The following is a 24,635-nucleotide window of genomic DNA, read 5'->3' on the forward strand; positions in this document are numbered from 1 at the left end:
GTAGTTATGTAGGGTATTTAGCAGATTCATTACAAATATTATCAGCTGTTGATGAAAGCAGTGCTGTCAGAAACAGCTACACAATCGTTTCTGCGGGTCGTATCAGACTGATCAAGAAAAGGTTAGGGCGGAACACGGCCCTGCCGAGCAAGAGCCGCTGTGTCCCGCTGTTCCCCTTGCGGGCACGGATGCGCACCTGGCAGCTCCCCCGACGCACTGCATGTGTTGTTCCTGCGAGCGAGGCTGCTCCGGGAGCCTGAGTGGCTCTGCGAGCAGAGGGGCTGCCTGCCACGCAGGAGGGCTGTGCCTATTGCAGCGGGTGCTGCATTCGGGAGCAGCGGCAGGAGAAAACAGCAGCGGGGGAAGTTCCCGGCACATAAAGCCCCAGGATGATTACTGTTCTCTCGTGTTGATGTTGTTTTTGAGCCGGAGTAGGACGCTGACTCCTGCTCTGCTATTACAGAGGAGAAACAAGCCTGAGCTGCAGAATGAATTAGTAGCTAACATCACGATCACTCTTAGCGGTTAGCACAAGTTGTAGGAGGGGGAAAAAAAATGGGAGAGGAAGAAAAAAAATCCCATTTAATGCTGCCTAGGGAATACCGTGGAATTTAGAACAGATACCGTTGCAGACTAGCAGCATGCCTGACTGCACTTGACTTGAATCACTGGGAAGCAGCCTCATGTTGTACCATTTAAGGCTGAAGGAAGAACGGCAAAATAGTAATGGATTTGTGTACAGTGTTTCTGCATAAATGGAAAATAATATAAAGATGGTGGTATGTAATTTGTGTTTTATTTTTAAGAAGAATTTAATCCAGGTATGTATGCTCTTTGTATTTTTGTCTAGTCTGCATACAGTTTTCTGTTTCCTTTGTTTCCTTTGCTTATTTTCATTCTGAATGTACCTCCTGCTGTTCTTGCTAATGCAATGCATTGATTTGTAACTGATTTGCTTTCTAATGCTATAATGTTGATGAAACTGTCTGGGCTTGTGGAATTAACACTTCATTAAAAACTGGGGGAGGTTATTTTGTAAGGTTGGTAACTTCACAGTGTAAGTTGAGTAAGACAGTATGGTGTTGGATTTTTCAATGAGTTGTTATGTTTAAATTGATATTAAAATATAAAAAAAATAATTATATGAATACACGGTGAAAATACCGTATGTTTTGCCTATTTATGTCAGTACCTTTCTCCTAATTTGTGACAGGATTAGTAATAAATTGAGCTTTACAGATGCTTATGTATTTCTGGGTCTTGATTAATCTCCAAGATGAACACCCTGCAGCTTTCTTTTGAAGAGGCAGCTTGCTTAGACTACGTGTTTGATTCTGTTCCACAGCTAAATCTATGTCTTAGAATACCCTCTATTACGTACCTTCTCCAAGCCACAACCTAAAAACCACCATAACTATTTCATACATTTTTGTCCATCATTTTAACTTCAAGAAGATAACTAGTATTTTCCTTCTGCAATTTCAGAGGCCAATAGTAGCTGAAACTAATTTCTTACTATGAGATTGATGGTACATTTTGCTTTAAGAGGAAGAATTATGCAGATATAAAAATATGACTGCATTCTTTAGCTCTCACCTTTCTTCAGTCACCTTCCTCCTTTTGCGCTTTATTATTAATATATTCTTTCAGCTGACATGTAATAACTGAAATAGAACGCAAAGGTATGTGCTCTTAAACTAAGGACACATAGTTGTCTTATGTCTAGTAAAAATATATTAAAACACTTAATGCTTATTTGATTGTTCATTAGTCTTGAAATATCTTAAAACATTCTGTTGCATTTGTAATTTCAATGCAGCCCAGTTAGAAGTAAGATTTTTTTTTAATAATATGTTGATCCAAAAAGGTTTAATATTACTTCCAGCATCATAATACTGTTGTTAACCCCTGGCTGGCAGGAACTTTTACACCTTAAAAACATTCATTGGTGTAACATCAATTGCTTTCTGATGTGAGAATAAACTGTCTGTAAAGTTGTAGCTATTTTTCACAGAGAGGGTGACACTATACTTGTTTCCTGTTGGTGATTATATAAAATAGATGCCTTTCTTTAGCGTAATACACAACTATGATTTGGGTAATTGAAAATGTAAGGTTACTTGACACATACAAATGTTCCAAAAGTCAGTGGTTAATCATCTAAATCAACAAACATAGTGAGAAAAGCAGTGAGAGAATGCTGTTAAGTCTAAAAGCACTAAGATGAATGAAAAGTAGAATTTAAGGTTTAAAGCATGTTTCATTCATCACAAATTCCTTTTGTAAGGGATATAATGTTAGGAATTATGATTATGAATTAAGATTAGCTGTCATCTCAAAGAAAAAAGCCATGATGTAAGATAAATGACAGTTCTTTAAGGTGAGTATGCACAACTTGGAGAGTTGCATAAAGGTTTTGTCACTATACCATTTGCTTGATCCTGCAGTGATGTCAGCACATTACCATAATGACTATATGTTGCTGTGAAAACAGTTAGGAAATCTCAGGTAAAGTACTGAGATTCCAGAGTGTTACACAGTAGGAGAATACTCATAGCTCAGAACATCTCCCGATTCACTAGGGGCATCAATGAGGATTGAAAAGTCCAAATTTTCATTTAACTGTAGTGTTGTGAAAATCCAGGAAGAATGTAGTATAATAGCTTCTGCCTTGTGAGACCATTACAGCTCTGAAGCTCTGGAGCCTAAAAATTCTTTGGCACCTAAGAAGGTTGTTGCATTGGTTTTGTTTTTCTCATTTTGTCATTCCCTTAGGTTGGTAGCAGAGGTTCTTGCTTCCAGGTACAAATCTGAGTATCACACTTGTCAGTATATTGAAGCAAAGACAGCAGAGGGGTTTTTTAATAAAGTTTTTATTAAATTTAGAAACATATTTATTGTCTACCATCCTTATCAGTGAATGTCATTTCAGGTGTTAAGCATGGTTTCTATCTGTGTCTGCCTACTCATCCTAGTGTATGTTGTTGTCAACAGTACTTGTAGTCATTTGTGCTTGTGGTATTTTTCAAATCAAATATCACAGACAATTGCTACCATTTTTCAAATGAAAGACTACTTCATCAAAAGATTTCCTTTTCATAACTTTTTGTTCTAAAAGTTTGATATAAGTATTCATTTACTAGATTTTAGAAAATATGTAAAATCTCTGTGTGCAGAGGAATGGAATCCAGAGGGCTTACTTTGCCCATAGAAAGTTGTTCTCTTACTTGTAAGTAATTAAAAAAATGTCCCCAAACCCTCAAGAAAGAAAAAATTCAAAGCTGTAGAGTGATGTAGTGCACATGTGGTCACTGAGTTAATGGTAAATTGTCCAACAGAAATCTAATTCAGGGCAGTGAATTGCCTATTCCAAGGCTCAGGCAAGTACAGTTGGAGGATTAAAATTCTTACCTGAAAGAAAATGGGATAGGGTCTTTTTGTTTGTTTGTTTGTTTTAATTATCTTTTCTGAAGGAATTACTATCCTGAAAAGTTGCTGAAATTTTTGAAATGTTAGTATCAGAAGAAACTTTGAGTGCAGAAGTATACTGAAATACAGCCTCTGCATATATGCTGTGCTTCAGTGTAAATTAAATCACTTGGGTTCCTAGGGTGTAATGTTTACGGGACCCTCTATAAAACCCAGGCAAAACTAGGGACACAACTGAGATTAAGTCAAAATTTATGTTGATACTTTCTGGTTTTTAATAGGCACTAAATAGGTTCTGATTATTATACAGTAGCTCTTTTATTTATGGTCATCTGATATAATAGCAAGCTGGTAATAGTCTAACAAAGCTAATATGTCTGGTACTGACTTAGTTATACAGTAATCTCCATATAGTCAGCAAATAACTTTTCCCTCCCCATGTTTTCCATTCCTTTAGTAGTCTGCATTTAAATAGAAATGAACTATTTGGTGAAATTGTCTCAATCTTAGCAGGTTTTGAACTGAGTATTGAATAAACCAAGTTTTTGTATGGGACACCATATATCATGTATACAGCTGTAAGAGGAGAAAAAGGTCATTATTACTGCCTGGTTATACACTACAGTGTAATTTTTTTCTTTTTTTTTAGTTGAGAAGGTCAAGGAAACAGCTAGAAGGATTAAAGAGAAAGAAGTCAGTACATTTAGTCAAATAATATTGGAGCTGTTATCCAAATCATCTGCAGTCACTTATTCTTGTGTGCACATTCAACTGGCCTACATTATCTATGGGCTCTCCGGATGGGCCACAATTTACCTTTAGAATCTGTTCTATAGCTTTTTACATCTCAGTATTAATCTACTGTATTTGGCACATCTCTTCCTGTTTTTAGTCTAGTCAAGGCCATTGACCTTTAAGTACAGTTGCTTCAATTACAGGTCTTTATGTTTGTAATGTAAATACCACACTATAGATTTGTTTCTAAAGAAATAGCATTCTAAATGCTTTCAACAATCTTATAACAAATTATTGAATTGCAATAGCCTCAGTTGCCTTAACAAAACTTTGTAGTGAAAAATGCAAATATTACAAATACGAAGGCATAGAGAATAGCGTAACTAAAAATCTAATTCTGCAAGTTATTATAAAATAGTGGGGTTTTCTTCAATTTGTCTGTCTTTAACAGTAATTGCAAAAAACCCTTCCATTTTTTACTGAACAAAAAAATTCCTCTTTTTCCATAGTGGTCATAGTCATAGGGAAGCAGTGAAGATGACTTTTCTCTCCAGAGAAATTACTCATCCTAACTTGCTAGGAATTTACATTTTCTTCTAAGCTAATCCGAAGACAATGTTCTTCTATACATTGCAAAGCAGTTTAATCGCAACTGCTTAACTACTGAGTTAATTCACTAATGCAGAAAGTTCTAGGTTAGGTGTTCTAAATCACAATGAGCCAGTCAGGTTTAAGCATGTGCTGTTTCCATCTTTTTTCCTTAAACTCTATTAAGTTGTATGCTGGCAGAAGAGATGCATAATAGACATAAATGACCAGTCTTGCAGTATGACTGTTAAATTTTTAGATTGGAAGAAACTGTAGTGTACCCATGAATATATATGCAGCCTCCTCAGGACAGCAGTAGGCTTTGTGGGTTAAAAAATAAGCAGATTGTAGGCTCTTAAGACTGGGGTTTGAATCAGCAGTTTGGTGGTTAGTTTTACTTTTTACATTCTCTTAAGTAGAGAAGGCAACACGTTCTGAGGGTGGTTAGATATGCATAAATAGCAGGATCCATAAAGAGATACTACGAGGTAAATAAGCAGATATAGTAAACTTTCCAAGTAATTTTGAAGAACAATATGAAGAGCTTCCTAGCCAGGGTGAGAATGCTGATATCACTCCATGCTCTTGTGTGAATGTTGGAGGGACTGAAGGGATAGGCAAAAGTCTGCTGCTGTGAAAACCTGAGGAATTTTTGGAACAAAGAATGATTGCCCAAAAGAGAAAGCAGGTCTCTTCATTGCTCTTGGCCCTGCCTCTGCCAGGGTCTTCAGGCAGGTCATCCACATAGCATACGCAGTGTTAAGAAAAATGTCATTTTACCTTGAGACTCACGAATTACACAGATTAAAAATGTCAGTAGTTAAGACTACAGGAGAATTTAGGAAGACTATAGAGGAGCAGATAAGTGCTCTAAATTAAGTTCTTCTGAATTAGGTCATCTGAGATGATTGTCAGTATAGTGCTCCTGTTATAGTAAATTAATGAAGCAATGTGGAGTGTACACTGTAATGCTTGTCAAAAGGAAGGGAGCATAGGTTTCACCCAGCAGACCTGAGCTGAGGGCAAGTACACTTATGTCAAGATAACCTTATCCCCAGGCAAGCATAAGACCAGTAAAAGACCATAATTAATAAATCTGCGTATCTGAATTCTGTTATTGTTTCCTTATGTACGATGGTTAGAGAAACTCTCTGAGCCTCAGTTTCTGCAGATGCAGGGTAGACTACACTTTTTTTTTTTTTGTTATGTTTAATTAATTAATTTCTGGGGAGTATCTTGCATATCACAAGAATATGTTTCTGTCTATAGACTCTAGTGACTATTTTGGCACAAATACAAGTTGGCATTGTTCCAGATGAAGACTTCCTAGTTTTGCTTTGGTTCCCCCTACCATCTTGGAGTTGTGAATATGAACTGTCATAGGGTATTTTTATAGAGAGAAAATGCACTTCCTGCCTGCTCCCTTTCAATACACACAGACCCCTTGTAGTTGATTAATAGTGTGAAGGTTAAGCAAGGCTGTGGGTCTGCCTGGCTCTTGCTTTATAAGAGGACAGTCTGTATCCATAAAGCTGCCTCTTACTGGAGAGAGCTGCTGTTCTGCAGCTTCATTTACGAGGGTCTGAACAGAAGCTGAGCAGTGATCTAGTTATTCTATTTAAATAGTGAAATTATATTTTTAAGGTGATTCACTTTTTTTTTTTTTTAATAAAGGGCTGGATTTGTTAAAGTAATTTTTTGAAATGGGGGTCTGGTGTTCAGATATGTAACTAAAACACTCTGTTTGCATCATTTAAAAAGCTATCATTTTTAACTCTGCCCACTCCTCCCCCCTTCTCCCTGACACATTAGTTTTAGACTTGGAATAAGATCCTTTATAAATGATGCTTCCAACTGACATTTTTATTTTGACAATGCTTTGTTATCAACAAGTCCAGTTGAATATGCTCTACATTATCTGTTCACCATCAAGTTGATTGACAAAGCTATTTTCAGATTTGCTATGGGTCAAAAGTTGATGGACGTGTAAGTTTGTCCTTTCTTTATAGAAAAACCCCATTAAGAATTTATTTTAGTTCTAGTCTCCCAATCCATAACACTTTCCAGTTTCCTGCTCTATTACCATCTAGCATAAAGTCCATACCTCACTGCTGTAACATTTCAACATGAATCCTTGTGCTTAGAATGGGTTAACCAAGTAATGTTGAATTTCATCATAAAAACTGTTTTCATTCAATAAACAAGCAAAGTGAGAATTTTAAAAATTAGGTCATAGTGGTTTATTGGGAGACCTAGATAAAACAAGAAAGTCTCCAAATGACAACTTGCAGCTCATTCAAATAATTGACTTAGTTCTATGTGTGCTTCTTGAGAGACTTCGTTATCTTCTGGAGTTTTAAATTTACATTGATTTTAAATGTTAAGAACAACCTGTGCAAATCTTTACAGAAAGAAATGGATGAGTCCTGTAATGACTCAAACTTGATTCCATGTGTAGACATACTATTGTAGAGAAAGAGTTTTTGACAGAGCAATGGTAGGCTGTAAACTGATTAACAGATCATATGACTAATACAGCTGAGATGGAATAGAACTCGCATGAGAGAACATAAATCTGCTCCATTTAGCAGATCTCCCTGTGTTTGTAACAGTACAGCTTTTAATTCACTATGGCATTGTCAGAAACTGGGTTTAAATAAATTCAGTTCTGAATGTTCAGCTATTTGTAATACTTTCAGTTATCTCTGATAAAATCATTGGTTAGACACTGGATAAAACAAACACACACGTATATGGCTTGCTATGAAATCAAGATTCTTCTACAGAGAAGCATTAAACCTTATTGAAAGTGAAGGGAAATGGTCCAGATTCCAGTGATAACTTCATTACTTCTTGATGCTTTTTAGACTGAGACAGGAAACAAGCCTTCTGGCTTGTTTATACATTCTTGATTTGAAGTCATTTGAAGAATGTCCAAGTCATCTATGTGAAGTTTATATAAGAAGGCACTTAAAAATCTGTGGCTATGTGGGCAAAGGAGGTAGGCAATCACACTTCAAATCTTGTTCAATAAATGGTTACAAGCACTCAGTGTAAGAGCTGAATGGTTAACAAGTGTTTCTAAATCCAGAAACATGCCTTTGACATTGAAAAGCGTCTGAAGATGGTTCCTTTCTCTACTAATAATATGTGAAAACAAGGCAGCCTTGGCTCTAGTGAAAACTTCTCAATATTCTGAGAGATGTCAGTTGCATTCCTTGAAAATTGCATGCCATCTCATTGACCATTCTTTTGCTTGCTCTTAATTCACTCTTGATGCTTTAGGCATAAGCCTATAAGAAAAAGTGGCAAGGACTATGCTGAAGCATGTGTTAAAAATGTGATTCATGTCCCACAGATATTTCATCTTTTTGTTGAATAATAAATAGCCACTTTGGGAAGAGTGAAGAATGTTTTCGGTTCTTCGGCTCACTCTGCATCCAGTTTTGTTATAACTGGAAAGGAAATGAGTCTGTTTACATTCTCTGTTCCAGGATTCCAGAAGCCAACCAGGCTTTTAGCAGCTTTGTCTGTGCTCTGTGCAGCACAGTGCATTTTGCTGCTGCAGTATTTATCAGGGGGTAGTGGTTATTATTTACCATTACATGTGTGTGTATATGTAATGAATAAATATATGGAATATAATAGTAAGGTCAATGAAGACAAATTATGCAATGCAAAGACCATTTCTTGAGGTATGTCAGTGGACCATGATGTTTCATAGAGTGCCAGGATGTTTGCAGACAAGGACAGTTCATATTCTCAACTCCTCTTAAGACATCACAGAGCAATTTTTAACCCTTTATATACCCTTTATCTAAACAGACTTCTTATTCTGCCAAAGAATTTTTAGCTGCTTTAGATACCAAAATGGCCATTTTACGAACTTCGTCTTTGATGGATTTTTCAGAGCTTGTTGCCTTGGTTTTTATTCCACAGCTTTGAAACTGGGAGGTGAATGGTATGCTGTGCAGAAGAATACACTGACATGTTTAAAATATATTGACTATGTTTCTATGAAATACAAGCTTCTGTAGTATGAATAGAAACTTCCAGATACCTCCTGGAAGCTTTTTAGACTTCTTTTAGATCAAATAGCTTTCCTGTTGTAATGGCACCTGTTTATGTCCTGCAACTTGTAAACCATGTTTTGTGTAGGTTTGTGGTGTGGGGCGCAGGTTGTTCTGTTACCAGAAAAATGTCAAATTTAATAACCTGGATGAGAATTTCTATTAGTTGTCATTATTTTCTGTTATGCTCTATGAGTTACTTCTTAAAGAAGAGATACCAAGAAGATAAGCCCACTTCTGAGTCCTGGCATATTAAAGTCTGGTGTCAAAGCAAGTATTTCACAAACTATAGTAATGTATGTAATTCAACCTCAAGATAGAAAAGCACTTCATAAATACAATACTCACTTCTACATAAATCCTACCTTGTTCCAAAAGATGAAGCAAGAGAAAACTTTCTACTTAACTTGTAACCATTTGTTACCCTATCCATTTTTTTGATCACTGCTGTGTATCTTATGGATCTAAATTGAAATGCCAGTACTCTGAAAGAAAGCAGAGAGCATTTTAAACTGAATATCTCAGTTAAAATCAGAGAATTAAACTGGATGAAGAAGCCTGGAAATAAGTATAGCTTATTAATTGTTGTTAACATTATTGCCTAAAACTGTTTTCAGCTTCAATTATTAATGAAAAAATCTATTCAGACAATTATGGGGAATTGTCTGTTTTCATTGTAACCTAGTTAAAACATCATCAGTATTACTGAATGATAAGTTTGCTTGACAGCCATTGTAATGTCATTCCCTCCTTTTTAGACACTTCAAGAAGCCATGTGCAACACAGTGAAATTTTGCAAGACATACAAAACCTCTTCAGGATTTTGTTTCGAACAAGCAGATGTGTGATTTTTTTTTTTAATTTTTCTGTCACATTATTCCAGAGCATCAGTAGTTTTTATGGCTATAGTCTCCATTGAAACATTTGCCAATGATCCTCTTGGAGATACAAATACTTCTCTGGATCAAAAATTGTGTTTTATGGAAACAACTTAACATAAATTGCGCTCCATGGTTTCTGCTCTCTTCAAGAGCCTGATCTCATCTTATATATATAAGATTTGCAAAGGAATGTTTACAAAGAAATCGGGAAATAGTACAAAAAGGAAAGAGAGTTGTCAGAGCAAAAGGGAACAAGACTTAAGTCATATTGGACAAACAAAAAATCCAAAATTTTCCAATACTTTAAAAAGCACCGTTAAAAAGATTGCCAAGTGCCCATCTGCCCGCAACTTATCAACTGAAGAAGAGGAAAGCAATAGAGAATTTTCACTTTCTCCAACATTCAGTTACAGAGTTGCTATTGCCAACGGACTGCAAAGGCATATTTTTGTAGCAAACACTAATAATGAAGATATAGTTCAAGACCTGTCTTCAAATGATAGCTCTTGTTCTGAGTCATTAAGTGAAATAAAATCCAATAGCAAGAAAAGCGAATACTTATCCCACACAATGCCTGTGCGACGCAACAGGAAAAGTTTGAGCAGCCTCGCAGCCTCTGATGGAAGTTCGGATGGAGAGCGCACTTTACACACACTGAAGCTGGGAGCCTTACGAAAACTAAGGAAATGGAAGAAGAGCCAAGAATGTGTCTCATCAGACTCAGAGCTAAGTTCGTGGAGGAAAACATGGGGGTTAAGAAGTAAATCTCTGGACAGAACTGGCCGTCACCAGAAATCAAACACTCTTGAACCTGGTTTTAGTTCGACAGGTTGCATTAGCCAAACCCACGATGTTATGGAAATGATCTTTAAGGAGCTTCAGGGAATAAGTCAAATTGAAACAGAACTCTCTGAATTAAGAGGGCATGTTAATGCTCTGAAACAATCAATTGATGAAATTTCTAGTAGTGTAGAAGTTGTGCAAAATGAAATTGAACAATTGCGAACTGGATTTGTACAGTCCAGAAGAGAAACTCGAGACATACATGACTACATTAAGCAGATAGGCCACCCAGGAAACAAAGCAAGTCTTAGGTTTCTAAATGTGCCTGAAGAGCGGCTTGAAAAAGCTGAAAGCATAGTTTACAAAATATTAATAGAAAAAATGGGATTCTCAGAGGCACAAAGCACCATTAAAATTGAGTTTGCCCAAAGGCTTGGGCAGCAAAGAGACTGTCCAAATGCAAAACCAAGACCCATTCTTGTTTACTTTGAGTCATCACAACAGAGAGATTTGATTTTAAAAAAGTCTTATAAACTTAAGGGAACTGGCATTGGAATTTCTACAGATATATTTTCCCATGAAATAAAAGATAAGAAAGAAAGAGGACTTCCTTCCTCTCAGACATATGAAAGCATGGATATGAAACATTTAACTGTGGAGACAAAATCTAAAATGCATGACTGGGAGTCACCTGACAGTGATAAAGACTTGGAATCAGATATAAATAAGAACAGTTATGCAAAAATATCTAAATCAGCACTTCAGATAAAAACAAGCACTACAAAGGGGACTACTGAGTCCCCAAACACTAAAGACCTTGACAGAACTGCTGACAATAGCACCTTTTCACACAGAAGTTATGACAATCAGTCACCAGAATTTGACACTATGGAAAAACAATCAAAGGCCTATTATTCAGATGTGACTCCTTTATGGCATTTACAGAATGACTTTGCAACACCAAAGCTTAGCCGTTCAGAATCAGATTTCTCAAAATTGTGTCAGTCTTACTCTGAGGATTTTTCGGAAAATCAGTATTTTAGCAGAACAAATGGCAGCTCGTTATTATCTTCCTCTGATCGAGAACTTTGGCAGCGAAGGCAAGATGATTCTCTAAACTGGTATGGCAGTTCCCAGGAACAGACTTTTGCCCAAGACATGCAGCAGTATCCAGAGCAAAATGAAACAGGGAACATAGAAACTGTTGATAGTGGAGTAAGCAATGGAGTAATCCATGTATCTGGAGATATAAACCATTATGATGATAGTCAGCTTTCTTTACAGGATGATCTTTCCCCGTGGCAAAACTGGAATCAGTTGGAACAAGGGGCAGATTTGGGCCTAGACTCATCCACACAGGAAGTTTTTGTGTATGATATGAGCAGCCCTTCAGACCAACAGACAGATTTTGGAAAGGGCCAAAGTTCTGACCTCCAGTATGATACTGAAAGCTATGATTTCACTCTAGATGGTACTTCTCCATCTTGTCCGGGCCTTGACAGCGAAACACAAAGTCAGTGGACTGGTCAATACGATGATTATCAGGAAACAAATTCTATCTCCTCTTATCAGAATCAAAACAAATTGCCTATGATGTACCGAAGTCAAAGTGAACTACCAAGTGACGACTCAGAGGAAACTGCCCCTAAATCATGGCACAGCCGATTAAGCATAGATCTTTCTGATAAGACTTTCAGCTTTCCTAAATTTGGATCTACTCTTCAGCGTGCTAAGTCAGCTTTAGAAGTAGTCTGGAATAAAAGTACACAAAGTTTGAGTGGGTATGAAGACAGTGGATCATCTTTTATGGGAAGGTTTAGAACACTGTCTCAGTCTACTGCAAATGAATCAAGTACAACACTCGATTCTGATGTTTATGCTGAGCCTTATTGCTACAAAGCAGAGTATGAGGAAGAATTGATTGAACCATCTGGTGAGAACGAAACGGACTATGTAGAAGTAATGGAACAAGTCCTTGCTAAACTAGAAAATAGAACTAACAGTAGTGAAACCAGTGAGCAGGTCCAAGAGTATGAACTGGACCAGTCTTTGTATGAAACTCCATATGCAATGCTACCAGAGGAACAATATGACACACAGTTTGACAGTGTCATCAGTGAAGAGATATTAGAAGTTGAAAGTGATGTGGTTCCTGAAGTAGAAATAAAGGAGGATGAAAATCAGAATGTCCCGGAGATGATTACTGAAGTCACTGAAATTCCAAAGAAAAAAAGAATACGACCATCATTTAAAGAAGCTGCTTTAAAAGCATACAAGAAACAAATTAATGATTTGGAGGAGAAGATCCTTGCTGGAGGTAACAGTGCTTTAATACTGTCTTTTAAGTAAAACGTTCTCATTCTGAATATATTCAATCTCTTTCTGAATATGTTTCGTCAGACATGCTTGTAAGTAACTATATTTCTTTGAATTTCAGTAACTTTAAAATTAAATTTCACAAGGTTTAAGTCTTAAAAAGAACTGAAGAGTACACTGTTCTTGGTTTCCTCATAGTTTTATAAATGTGTTTATAGGAGTAATACAGAGTGTTCAGATGCTACACTCTTGCTTTCTTCTATAGTTTTCAAGGCATGGTTGGTTCTGTATTCATCCTGATGGGCAGAGTTCTCTACCCGATATGCAACCCATAACTTGTTATATACTTACAAGAGTAAAAGTCTAAACTGATTCTATGTCTGTTCTTACTTTGATTCTGTCCTTATTTGTACTCCCAACAAGCTCTCAAGAGTAGTCAGTCCCCAAAATGGGGTGAGAAGAGTGTGGAAGAAAGACAAGAGTGTAAATGGTAGCATCCATGTATGAAGAAGTTCCTTTAGGAAGGAACTAAATTCACAGGAGGGTTTCACAATGATTTTTTCATTATTTCTATCTTCCATATTATCAGACTTCAAAGCAGAAAGTCATATATATAACTTTAATAATATACAAAGTAATTACTAGTAATAGACAAAGTAATGTACTAATAATATACAAATATGGTGATATTCAATGTAAACATTAACTGTAACTCTAATAACATTCAGTATAATATTGCATGTGCATTTAATTGGGAGCATTATAATGACTGTAGCTAGCCAGATGGTAATTGTCACCTTGACTGAATCTTTCCTTTATCTGCCTGGGAAAAATAATCATCTGATACATTCATTTTAAAGATGAAAAACTGTGCCTTTAGCCAAAGATTGTATTTAGTAGTAATGAGCTTGAGCTACTACGGTGTTTATTTTTGTACATGAACTACTTTTACAATAATTCTATAGTCAACTTGAAAGTCAATTACAAATGCATATAAACTTTGATAGTAGTAGAGTTTACTTCAAAGTCTACTTTACATTTAAATAATGATACTCAACTGTATCCCTGTATTTTGCAGCCGTTTTTCCACAGTACTCTGTTACATACTAGGTGGTGTGTATATGAATGAACAGCTATCAATAACTAGGATTTTCATTACTTTTTCCTTAATTTGTGAGGCATGGGAGAAGGGAACAACATTCATTTTACCTAGTCATTGTACAATAGGAATATAATGGTCTCAGGACTTAATTACAGAAACCACATGAGGAAGACCCCAAATTTTGACACTCAAATTGGTTCTACTATTTAAAGTCTGTGTGTTTGTGTATATTGGTAGATAACACTTGTTAGAAAATGAGAACTAACTTTGATACATCCCATGCAATCCTTTCTAGGAATTAAATATATGTTCCTCTTTTAACCCAGCAGGTGAAAGACTTCTTTCAATCTCTTAATCTATTGGCATTTTTTTTTTCTGAATAACTGAAACATTTCTTATATTTACAGAGAATCCATTTGCCACCAAGACTAGTTTATGAAAATGTGATATTGGGTGTAGTCTATGGGGCAAAGTGTCTGCACAGTTACTAGATGTCATACTAGGACTTCGACTTATATTTCCAAAAATAAAATAATATAGAATATTATAAAAGAGGAAAGAAATAAAGGAGAAAGGGAATACATCAGGAGCTTAAGGGGAATTTACAAATGAACTGCTACAACACATTACTTCTCAGCTTATTCTGAGAACAGTGTGCATTCACTCTTGAGCAGCAGCTCTGTTTCCTCTTCACACTGTTTCCCATGCCAACAAGGAAGAGGATACATGTTTCAGTCAGGAATTCTGTTGCAGCAGCCACCAACTGGTTTGTAATAAATGAGTCTTCAGGTCCTGTACCCCACCTAGCAATACCTATTAGCAATACCTATCATCTTTCATGTTTTTATATCTAATGATGAATATGATATTCTTACCTTCATGTCTGTCCAGAGAACATGTAACAGTTCTTCAGAATTTAAAACTTGCAAAATACATTTTCTAGCTGGAGTAGTCTACTCAGAGAATATATTACCTGAAAACTGTTTCTGCTGAGTAACAGGTAGTATTTTTGGAGCAAAATCTTTCTTTATTTTACTTTCAGCTAACTCTCAGTGAGCTGGATAATGGATATTACAGTCAGTCTGTTCACAGATAATGAAATCCACAGGTGGGATGTCTGTCCTTGGAGATAGTTAAAATCCATCTGAACATGGTCCTGGACAGCCTGCTCTGGATGGCCTGATTTGAGCAGGGTTCTTAGACAAGGCCTCCAAAGTTCCCTCCCAGCCTCAGCTGCTCAGTGATATGGAAAGGCATTTTTGAATACTTTCTATATAGCCTTTGAATTGGGATGTTTTCTTAATGTCAGTTTGGCTGCTAAGACAAAACGCCTTCAATTTCTGTTTATTACTTGAATGTCACAGTTTAGGAAAAAACATTTTATAAATCAGTTCTTAAAGGAGTTCTTCAAAACTCCCAAAACATATTTTTTAACTTCTCATTTTTGACAACCTGCCTTCTCTTTATGTATGTAATTAGGCATGTCCACAGAATACTTAGTTTGTCATTTAAGCAAATAGTTGTTTGAGTATTCAATCTTCATTTTAATATTTGCTGGAGCAATAATAACTTTTTTTAAAAGTGACTAATAGCTGTTCTAGGGTTTACATTACTTTTATGAATGTTTCTTGGGTCTTATTACTCTCTTACCCCTGTAATTCACGATCAGCTTCAGATTTCTTACTTTTGGATGGAAAAGCGCTAGAAAGAGAAAAAATTCCTTGAATTAATCTTCATTATGTAACCAAACAGAACCTATTCTTCAATGAATTGTTTCATCCCTCCATGTAAGCAAGAGTTTTTAGGCAACAATCTGTCCAAGCAGAGGTAGAGCTGTATAATATTGTAGTTTTAGTTCTCCAATTTAATACAAAAGAAAGTTTTAGAATTATATGATTTTCATTCTAGTAATGCATAAGGTAAGGTAAATAAATCTTTGGTACATAAATAATTTGTTAGTGTACAAGAACCCCATAAGATATTCCTATTCTCTGTCACTGTCTGGAGGAAAAATACACTCAGGGCTGATTGCTTATATATTATTTATTAAAAAATGTTTTTGGAGGCATACTGGAATGACTAGGTTATACGAATGAGAGGAGACATGAGCAGTACATGAGCAATCCTCAGATTTAAAGCTCTGTAAGGATATAGAGACATTGCTTGGATGGATGTGTATCAGTGGAGGGATTGGTGGCTAGAAAAAAGCAAAAAAATGCTACCCAGTTGTTTGTTTCTTTGTACACTGTGATTGAGAATGACTAACACTTTTATTCATTGTTCTAGTCCTCACATATTATTTTCTAGCTTTCTTTTTCCCTAATGGTTTCTTCCATTCCGTCCCTGTCTTATCTTTTACAGTCCTTTTTAATCCGTTTGCTTTTGCAACAATGAAAGTACAGTTTTTCATGTTTTGGGAATTCTTTGAAATCTAAGCACATTCTGTTCTCATTACACCTTATTTCTTCAAGTATTTTGTTGCTAAAAATTGAATATAAATTTTATAAAATAAATAAAAATTCAATCTAAACTGTCTTGAACTAATGCAGCTTTCAGTTGATACTGTATGGACTAACTTTATACCATTGAGGTGTGTGCTAATGTAAACCCAGAATCCCCTAAAAAGGCTTGAAGCTGAGTTGTGGCCCCACTCTAAGTTGCCTGGAAGTTTAGCCTCACCTTGTTCAAAGTAATGAACAAAACACTATTTAATGTGATCTCTTTGAGAAGCTTTTCCTGCACTCAGCCCAATGGCATTTTGCATCTTTCTAATCTCAGGCACAGTCGGATGGGGGGAAAAAAGTGACGGAACGAACGCAATTAATCTTTGCATCATTGGGAAAGAATAGTCCAGACAGAAATACTCAGAGTTAATGAAAAGTAACAGCAGTATCAAGCCTCAAGATTTTTTGTTTTGCTTCAAAACATTGGAGCCACAGTATTTAGTCATAGAAGGTTTTGTTTGATTTCCCACATCTCGTTTATTTATGGTTTGTTTGGGTTTTTTTTCATAAGAGTGATAAATTACTTCATTAATATAAGGACTGATTGTGCATTCCATGTGGCTGATATAGTTCATCTGCAGTGTTTAAGGAAAATTAATATATATTCACCCAATGTATCATCTATAAAGAGATGGATTTGGGGACAGAATACTTTTCAACAGAAGGTGATTAATCTATTGCTCTTCTCTTCATGTGTAAATAATGTAAAAAGGCAGATTCCTGAGAGTTTTCATCTGTGTAACTTCCCTTCTCTGTTTACATCAGAAGATGGTCACAATAGAACAAATGTATTGTGTAAACAGGCTGGGGAAGAAATAGTTACTCTTGCTATACATTTTAATAAATGTGTGGTACTGAGGAAACAAGATTACTGCAAGTTAAGGAATCTATTCTGGTGCTGTATTGGGAATGATAACGAACCACAGAAATATAATAATCCAGTTTTTTCAGCTGTTTTGGTTTTCTTTTTCAACACCATGTTTGTGTCTGTCTTTTCGTCAGGTAAACAAAATGATGGATGTCTTTAACTCTTTTTTGGGGGGGGATGGGGAGGTGGTGTAATAAGAAGCTGTAGTTGTGCAGGATGGGAGGACACAAAATACATTTTCAGATGATGTGGGTAGAAAGCGATAAACACAATATTCCTGCACCCAAACTGGTTAGCCACATTTCCTTTTTCACTTGTGTATGTGTGCACTCTGAAAATCCTCTACTAATATTACAAGAGGTAAAACAGTGTTCTAAAGAATTATTAACCACTCAATGAATTCAATCAGGATGGTGCTGATGAACCAAGGTATATTGATTTGACTCAGCTTTGTGTGCTTGTTTCGTGCACAGGAGAGTGAATGCATTATTTTCTTGCTACTGGTTTCACTGGAGTCAGGCATAAGTCTTTATAAACCCTTTCCTTCCTATTTCTCTACTGTCCTTTGATGGAGAAAAGAGATATCAGAGACTTAAAACAGAAAATAGCAGCCTGTCCAGCTTGAGATTAATAGATTTGTAGAAAAATTATGGCAGGAAATATAATCAGTTAGTCATGAAGATGATACATCCATCTTTTTGTCTGTGAAGAAAAAGCAAGTAGTTACATTCACCAGCTAATCTAAAGTTGGTGCTTCATGAAAGGATGCTCTGTATCAGTTGCCTGCTACACACTCAGTCTGTACTTTTTCCCCACTAGTTAAGTGAGTGAAAGGATTAAAAAACCTGTTTAATATATCTTCCAGGAAACATAATAGTGTTCTTCTGGCTTATTGTGTTTTAATTCTGTGGTTACAGCATTTGTTCTTATCAGGAAATCTTAGATTATGATAGTGGGTCTCTTTGTAAACAGGATAGTAACCAAATGGATTGAAGAGCAACAGTTTAATCTAGCATAGTAACTCCTGCTAAATCAGTGTGCATTACATCAGAGAAATGTATGTCACAACAACATTTGTGTAACAGTCTCAGATTCAAAAAATTCTACTGTTACCAGATCCCTTTTCCTAGAATAGCTCCACCTATTCTTTAAGCATAAAAAACAAATAAACAACCAGGTAAACAAACCCAGACAACACCCCAAACAAAACCAAAAAACCCAACCAAACAACAACAAACCAAAAAAACCACAACAAACCACCCCCGCCCCCCACCTCCCCAACGTCCTTAATCAGTAATGTTTGGCAGAAATCTGTATTTTGGCTGTTTAATAAAAACAAGTAGACAACTCAAAAAAAACCCCAACAAAGCAGAGCACCCCAAACCTCTTCTGTTAGAGAATGACTTCTGTTTTTAAGAAAAGTGATTGGTTAAAACTGCTGGTCTCCTCCATATATGAAGAAAGTCTCTGCCACTCTCCTTCTTATGACAGCAGGAGGCCATTTAACACTATTTTAATTGACTTTGGAATTCATGTTGATTGATAAATATTCATGCAGTTTGTCTGCTCTTTTTGAGCTTAAACAGATTTAAAGCTGCTAGAGCTGAGAGGAAAGCTGACCATGAATATCAGTTCCAAGGAGTTTTTATACTGGTTTTGCTGGGAAAATGTACACCATATTGCATCATCAAGAATGAAAAATATTTTTATTTCCAAAATATTTAAGCATTTTCTTCAGATTGTTGTGCTTTAGAAGTGGAAATAACACTGCATTATTTTTGAATGCAGCTTTGGGATAAAGGAATCTTGTTAAAGCATCAGGCTGAAAAAATATCTAGACGCACATTTAAAAAATGTAATGACTTGGAAAATGTGAATTTGTAAATAGGCTCAAGTCTTCCTCTCATGTATTAGTGAAGTAGAATATTACAACAGAGTGTGTTAGAGATTCTCTGTTTTGCTGTCAAAGGGAAATTCTGAGTACTCCCATGGGACAGGTAGCAGGTTTTTTTCTTTGTGCACATTTTCCAGGTGATCAGTGGAACACCTAGACAGTTGTCTCTCAGGAACTCTAAATAGAAGGAAATACTCGAACCCTCTCCAGTTATTGCTGATGCAAAATTATTGTTGATACTGACAGAACTTTGCTAATCATGAGGATTGTTTCCTTGAGGACCTGAGAGTATTCTTCAGATGGCCTGCAAGTTTTAGTAAATCTGAAAATCAAGACCTATGGTTGTGTTGATGACAGAGCCATTTAAAAACGTCTTGGATGCTATGATAAAGAATATGGTGAGCAAAAGATACAAGGATACAAGTTAGCTAGGAAAAATACCACAGAATATACTGTAATCTGTTTCTGCTAAATTAGTAGTGGCAAAGAGCAATCTGCTGACTGACACTCAGGTAGCTTCTCTGGAGTAGATTATTGGAGCAGCAGCAAGTGATTTGTCAATGCTGTCAGAGGCCCATAAACTATGGATTGCTCTGGGTATCACCAGTGCAGCTGCAGCATCACCAAAGGAATTCTTGTCCTTCAGCTGCATATGTACCAAGATGGAATAAGGACAGACTGATGTGATGGATGTAATATTATTGAATGTAAAAATGAACCAGGAGAGAGGAATATTTATAAAATGTACTTTTTAATCTTATCCTGTAGCTCTTCTTGATTCATTTTGTACAAACAAGATGGAGCTGATGCTCTTCTGAATCCATAAGGCAAGGAGGGTACTGCAAACATAAAGTAGGGGAATTTTCCTTAGGAACTTTTAAAGGCATGTTGGGTGAAATTTCCTTTTTCTAAAAAACCGTGAAAGTAAAGGACAAGGAGACATGCCTTTTTCTATTAGCTATAAAAAGGGATTGAGGATTTCAGAAGGATTTATGCATGTCCTATCAAGCACAAAAAGTCCAAAAGTACCAAAAGTCATCCTTTGAATTCCAGTGTACCAGTCTATAGTTCTTAACATCTGTGTCTCTCTTTGGTGTTTAGGCATAATTATTTCAACTTATTATTTCAAGCACAGCCAAAACTGTAATTTGATTTTGAGTTTACCTATAACATAAAAGATGACAGTAAATAACAATTTTGGGTTTAATGCTAATCATATGGGTTAATACTAATCATATTATTTCAAATATTGTTCTTCTCTGGTATCTCTTAAGCTAGTTTGTTATCAAAAGAAGAAAATCTGATAACTTTGTCATATCTCAGTAAGTGTTATTAGCTTGATGTCATCTTTTTATTTTGTATGTGATTATACATTGACTCATTTTTTCTTTGCCCTAAGTCTTGAAATTAGCTTAGCTAATCTAATTTTTTTAGCCTTCTAGTTTGGGGGTTCTGAATGTTTGTAATGTTTAAAGTGTTTGAGATTGTTTTAAATAGTTCCTAAACCTTATCTCAGAAGTGGAAACAATTCCACAGAAGAAGAAACAACTTCATGCCAACAGCAGCTATGAATATTATACCCTGTGAAATATGTGACTGTTGCTCAGACACTACATTCTGATCCTAGCTGTACAATGTTGTTCTTGCTCTTTAAGAGTACTATATTTATATGATTTATGAATGTGTAATCATTAGCATTTTATTTAACAACAGGGGTACACTTTTGAAGCAAATCTTTGTCTTCCCAATTCACCACATTTGCTTTGATCACTGGAATGGCTGAGTGGGATCTATGTGTTTTACTGATGCAACCAACCCAGATGTTGCTCTTCAAGATCACATCTGATGTGCTCAGCAGCTCAGCAGCTAATGGGCTTTCAGTCATCAGGGCCAAAAATAGAAGCAGTATGAAGTAAATGCCCCAAAACATTTTTGCTGTGAGCACTTGTGTCTTTGTCACCAACTGCTTTGACCTTCCAATCCACTCTTACTGCACTCAGCTCTTTGCTACTGCCCTCATGTTCTCTGTGACCCAGGGTGGACAGCAGTTCACCCCTCTGTCCCAGGCTGCCACCAAACCTCCCAGCCCTGCTGTCCATTCTGTCTATGCTGTCAGGATAAACCAGATTGCTTGTCTCAGTGCAATCCTCATGTTCAATGCAAGGAACATGGTATTTGTTTGTTAGAGTCCAGAGGAACTGCTCTCACATTTGTTCTCCAACCACGGGGCTGTTTGCTTGGATTTCTTTGGAAGTAATCTGATTGGACTTCAGCTTGCAACTCAGACCATGATACATTTGTGGCATTGTAGCTTTGTGATGCAGAAAATTTTGCAATAATCAATTATCTATTTGTTTTCACAGCAAATAATTAGTTACTTGGTTGCATGTACTGTTATCACATATATTGAGGGAGATTAAATATGTCTTTTCATCCTTTTTGGATAATGTATGCCTTGTCACTTTAATGCTTTCTGGGGTGAGAAGCAAGTGCTTAAAATGCATGCTGACTTTTACTTCCTACCATCACTGGAACAAGCCAGAGATTGTCAAGAGAGTCCAGTCTTTAAGAGAATGGTAGTTTTTTGAGCTCACCACATTCTGTAATCAAACAATTCTCATGACAGTCTATAACTTACTGTTCTAGACATAAGTTCTGGAATTTGGTAGAAGCATCTACTAGCTGTTGAAAAACAATAGAAAACAAAGCCATTAGAAGTCTAATGGGACTCAACTTCTAAACACCAGAGATGTTTTTAAAGCATGTCCTTTTGTTTCAGATTTGCAGACCACTTTATTGAGACACAAATGCAGTTTTCATCCTCACCAAACTGACCTCGTGTTTTGACTCTCCATGTATCCACTAGTAATTTTTCTACATCACTGCTAGTAAAATGCTAGCAGCAATTCTTGTATTTCTCCTGTCAACCAAGCTTTATTCAAGTTTGACCTTCTCTTTGTCAGACAAGCATCACTCATCCCTTATGATGTGCTAGTTTAATATTATCTTTCAAGCGTTATACGCAATCTCCATAGAATAAGCTTCAGCAATACAACATCCTCTGGGCTTACACAGTGTAATGTTCTGTTCTCTAGTGGCAATAATAGCTTCTGGGTGCAGCATTTATTATTTTAGCATGGCTTAATTTGTGTCATTGTTTTGTCCAATCTACTTCTTTAATGTCCTGCTTCTATTCAAACCTGGTTTTCATCTTTTATTTCCATTTCTTGGCAATAGATTCTAATTAAAATTGTCCATCTCAGACTTGAAACTACTTCTGACTGTGGGTACTTTACACATGTTATTTTTATGGAACAGTTGTATTGTTATCTAATTCCAGCAAGTATTTTGTCTGAAGGCTTTGCTTCCAGGAACAACGTAATTATCAGTCAGTTTTACGTTCTTGCAGCCATTTTTCAGAATTAAATATTGAAATGGTACTTTGAGAGAATAATGACCTTAAATCTTTTTCCTATTTGGTGTTGTGCCAACAACACTCTTTGTTGTGCACTCTTACAAGAGTGGAAAATCAATGTTTTGATTAATTTTGATCCTAGGATTTCCTAACAGTTTAGCTTTTTAGAACCTTGTTACAGTTCTTGTGCTATGGTGTGGAGTGGAGAACTGAATTTTTGTAGTCATTAAAGAAAGGGGAGTGAATGGGACATTGTTCTGCTGCTCAGAAAAGTGCAGAAGTGAAATAATGACACAAGACTTTTGAAGGAGGGTTATGACTGGGGACCAGAATCACCTGAACCTCTTTGATGGAAATACCTCTGCTGACTTATAGAGCCAGTTGTATTTCTGATGGTGTCACAAGCTAAAAAAGCAAAGGTCTGTCCTGACTTCCACATCTTAATTACTAATATACCTTTCATGCTTGGAAACTCTGTCTTTTCAGCATCCTTTATAGATTTGTTTTGTCCTCAGAAAATTGGGTATAGAAACTGGTTGTCTTGCATGATTAATTTCTATTTTGTGTAAGAAGTTACAGGTGACAACAATAGAATGAATAAACTGGATCATGACTGAAAACTGAAAACAGTTGATAAAAATATTAAGTTAAACTCTTCTCAGATCTGTTAATTTTAATTCCAAGATTGAATACAATTATGCAGTATTAATGAACACTTGTTGGAAATTTTACTTAGCCTACATTTAAACTGGTAGGTGGCTAGAAAATAACCAGGGAGCTTATTTGATGGTACTGAAAAAATGACAAGCCCCTCTCACTTCATTCCACAGCCATACCCATATGTAAACTATTTTCAACCGAAGCCAAGATTTAGTGGATATGCTGAGAATTATACAGTTTGTTAATACCTGATAACTTATTAAAGGAAACTTAAAGACTAATTTTATCTAATTTCCTGCTTAGTTATCTAATTAAATGTAATTGACTGCCTTAAAAAATAAAAAGGGCTTTTGCGCACGTTCCTTTTGCCTTCAATATTTGACATTAGTAAAAATAATTTTCAGTAGTATGTAGATAGATGACCACCCTGCTCTTCATCATTCTGCTACACAGGTTTATAAATATCAATGTGGGCTGTACTGAGCTGAAATAGCGACAATTAAGGAGCAAAAGGATTTTTCCTATAATCCTAGTAAAAAATACCTTCCTCTTATCTACAATGGCCTGTGGTATAAAGGCACAATCTGAAGGCTATTACTGGTATTTCATAATTTAATGAATTTTCAATTAAAATGTAAGGAGAAACAACTAATTCAAGTAAGAAGGGTTACCTATAAGAACCAGTGTTTCCACTGCTCCTAGGTGCACTCATTACTTTTTCAGGTTAGTATTTTGACTGTGTGGATGACAGAAGTGAGTTATATGAAGATAAGCTCTTTTAAGTAAATCATTGTCACTCAGCAGTATAATCTGAGATGTCTAGCCTTGAATCCCTGATTTGAAAATACATTCAGTGGTCTCTTACATAATCACAGCTCATTTCTTATCTACATCAAGGAATGTTGCTGTCTGTTCTGGTAGCCTAACGACTACTAAAGTGACTCTGTACACTTCCTGATTTGGTGCATACATGCAGAGAACACTTCCACAGTTCAGATTATTTCATTCATGGTGAGTTCAGAAGAAGCAGTAAACAATGAAGTTTTCAAACTAATTTTGTCTCTGAAGATGCATTCATTTGCTACAAAGAAGAGATGTTCTTAAGATCTCTTTTTTGGGAAATTTGCGTCACTTGTCCACTTTATGCAATTTCTATTGAGAAAAGAGACCATTAGATGGGTGCATCTTTTTTGTATGTGGTGACTGCCAAGAAAAGCAAGTTAAACCAAAAACATACCTTTCCTCCTTCCTAATTTTGATTGTCATTCTCCTCACTAAATTTAGGTAAAATTAGGTTCCAGTAAAGGAAATGTAGTGAAATTAGATTAAGTTGGCTGAAACCAAGAGAGGTAAAGAAAATTTTATATATCTATCTGTCTCTCATGCTCTG

At 36.1% G+C, this 24,635-nt stretch overlaps 1 protein-coding gene across 2 annotated transcripts in view; it reads left to right on the plus strand.

Annotated features, from left to right (window-relative positions):
• The first annotated feature begins 210 nt into the window (after window positions 1–210).
• UNC13C (unc-13 homolog C) overlaps window positions 211–24,635 on the plus strand; it is a 132,847-nt gene continuing 108,422 nt past the window's right edge. For both annotated transcript variants that reach the window (XM_071441565.1, XM_071441566.1), the window contains exons 1-2: window positions 211–821; window positions 9,581–12,803. In XM_071441565.1, the coding sequence (XP_071297666.1) occupies window positions 9,833–12,803 (2,971 nt within the window). In that variant the 5' untranslated portion in view covers window positions 211–821; window positions 9,581–9,832. The remainder of the gene's footprint in view (window positions 822–9,580; window positions 12,804–24,635) is intronic.

Source organism: Agelaius tricolor, unplaced genomic scaffold, assembly GCF_023055355.1.
Source record: "Agelaius tricolor isolate 1412-34295 unplaced genomic scaffold, bAgeTri1.0.p SCAF_16, whole genome shotgun sequence".
NCBI classification, from domain to species: Eukaryota; Metazoa; Chordata; class Aves; order Passeriformes; family Icteridae; genus Agelaius; species Agelaius tricolor.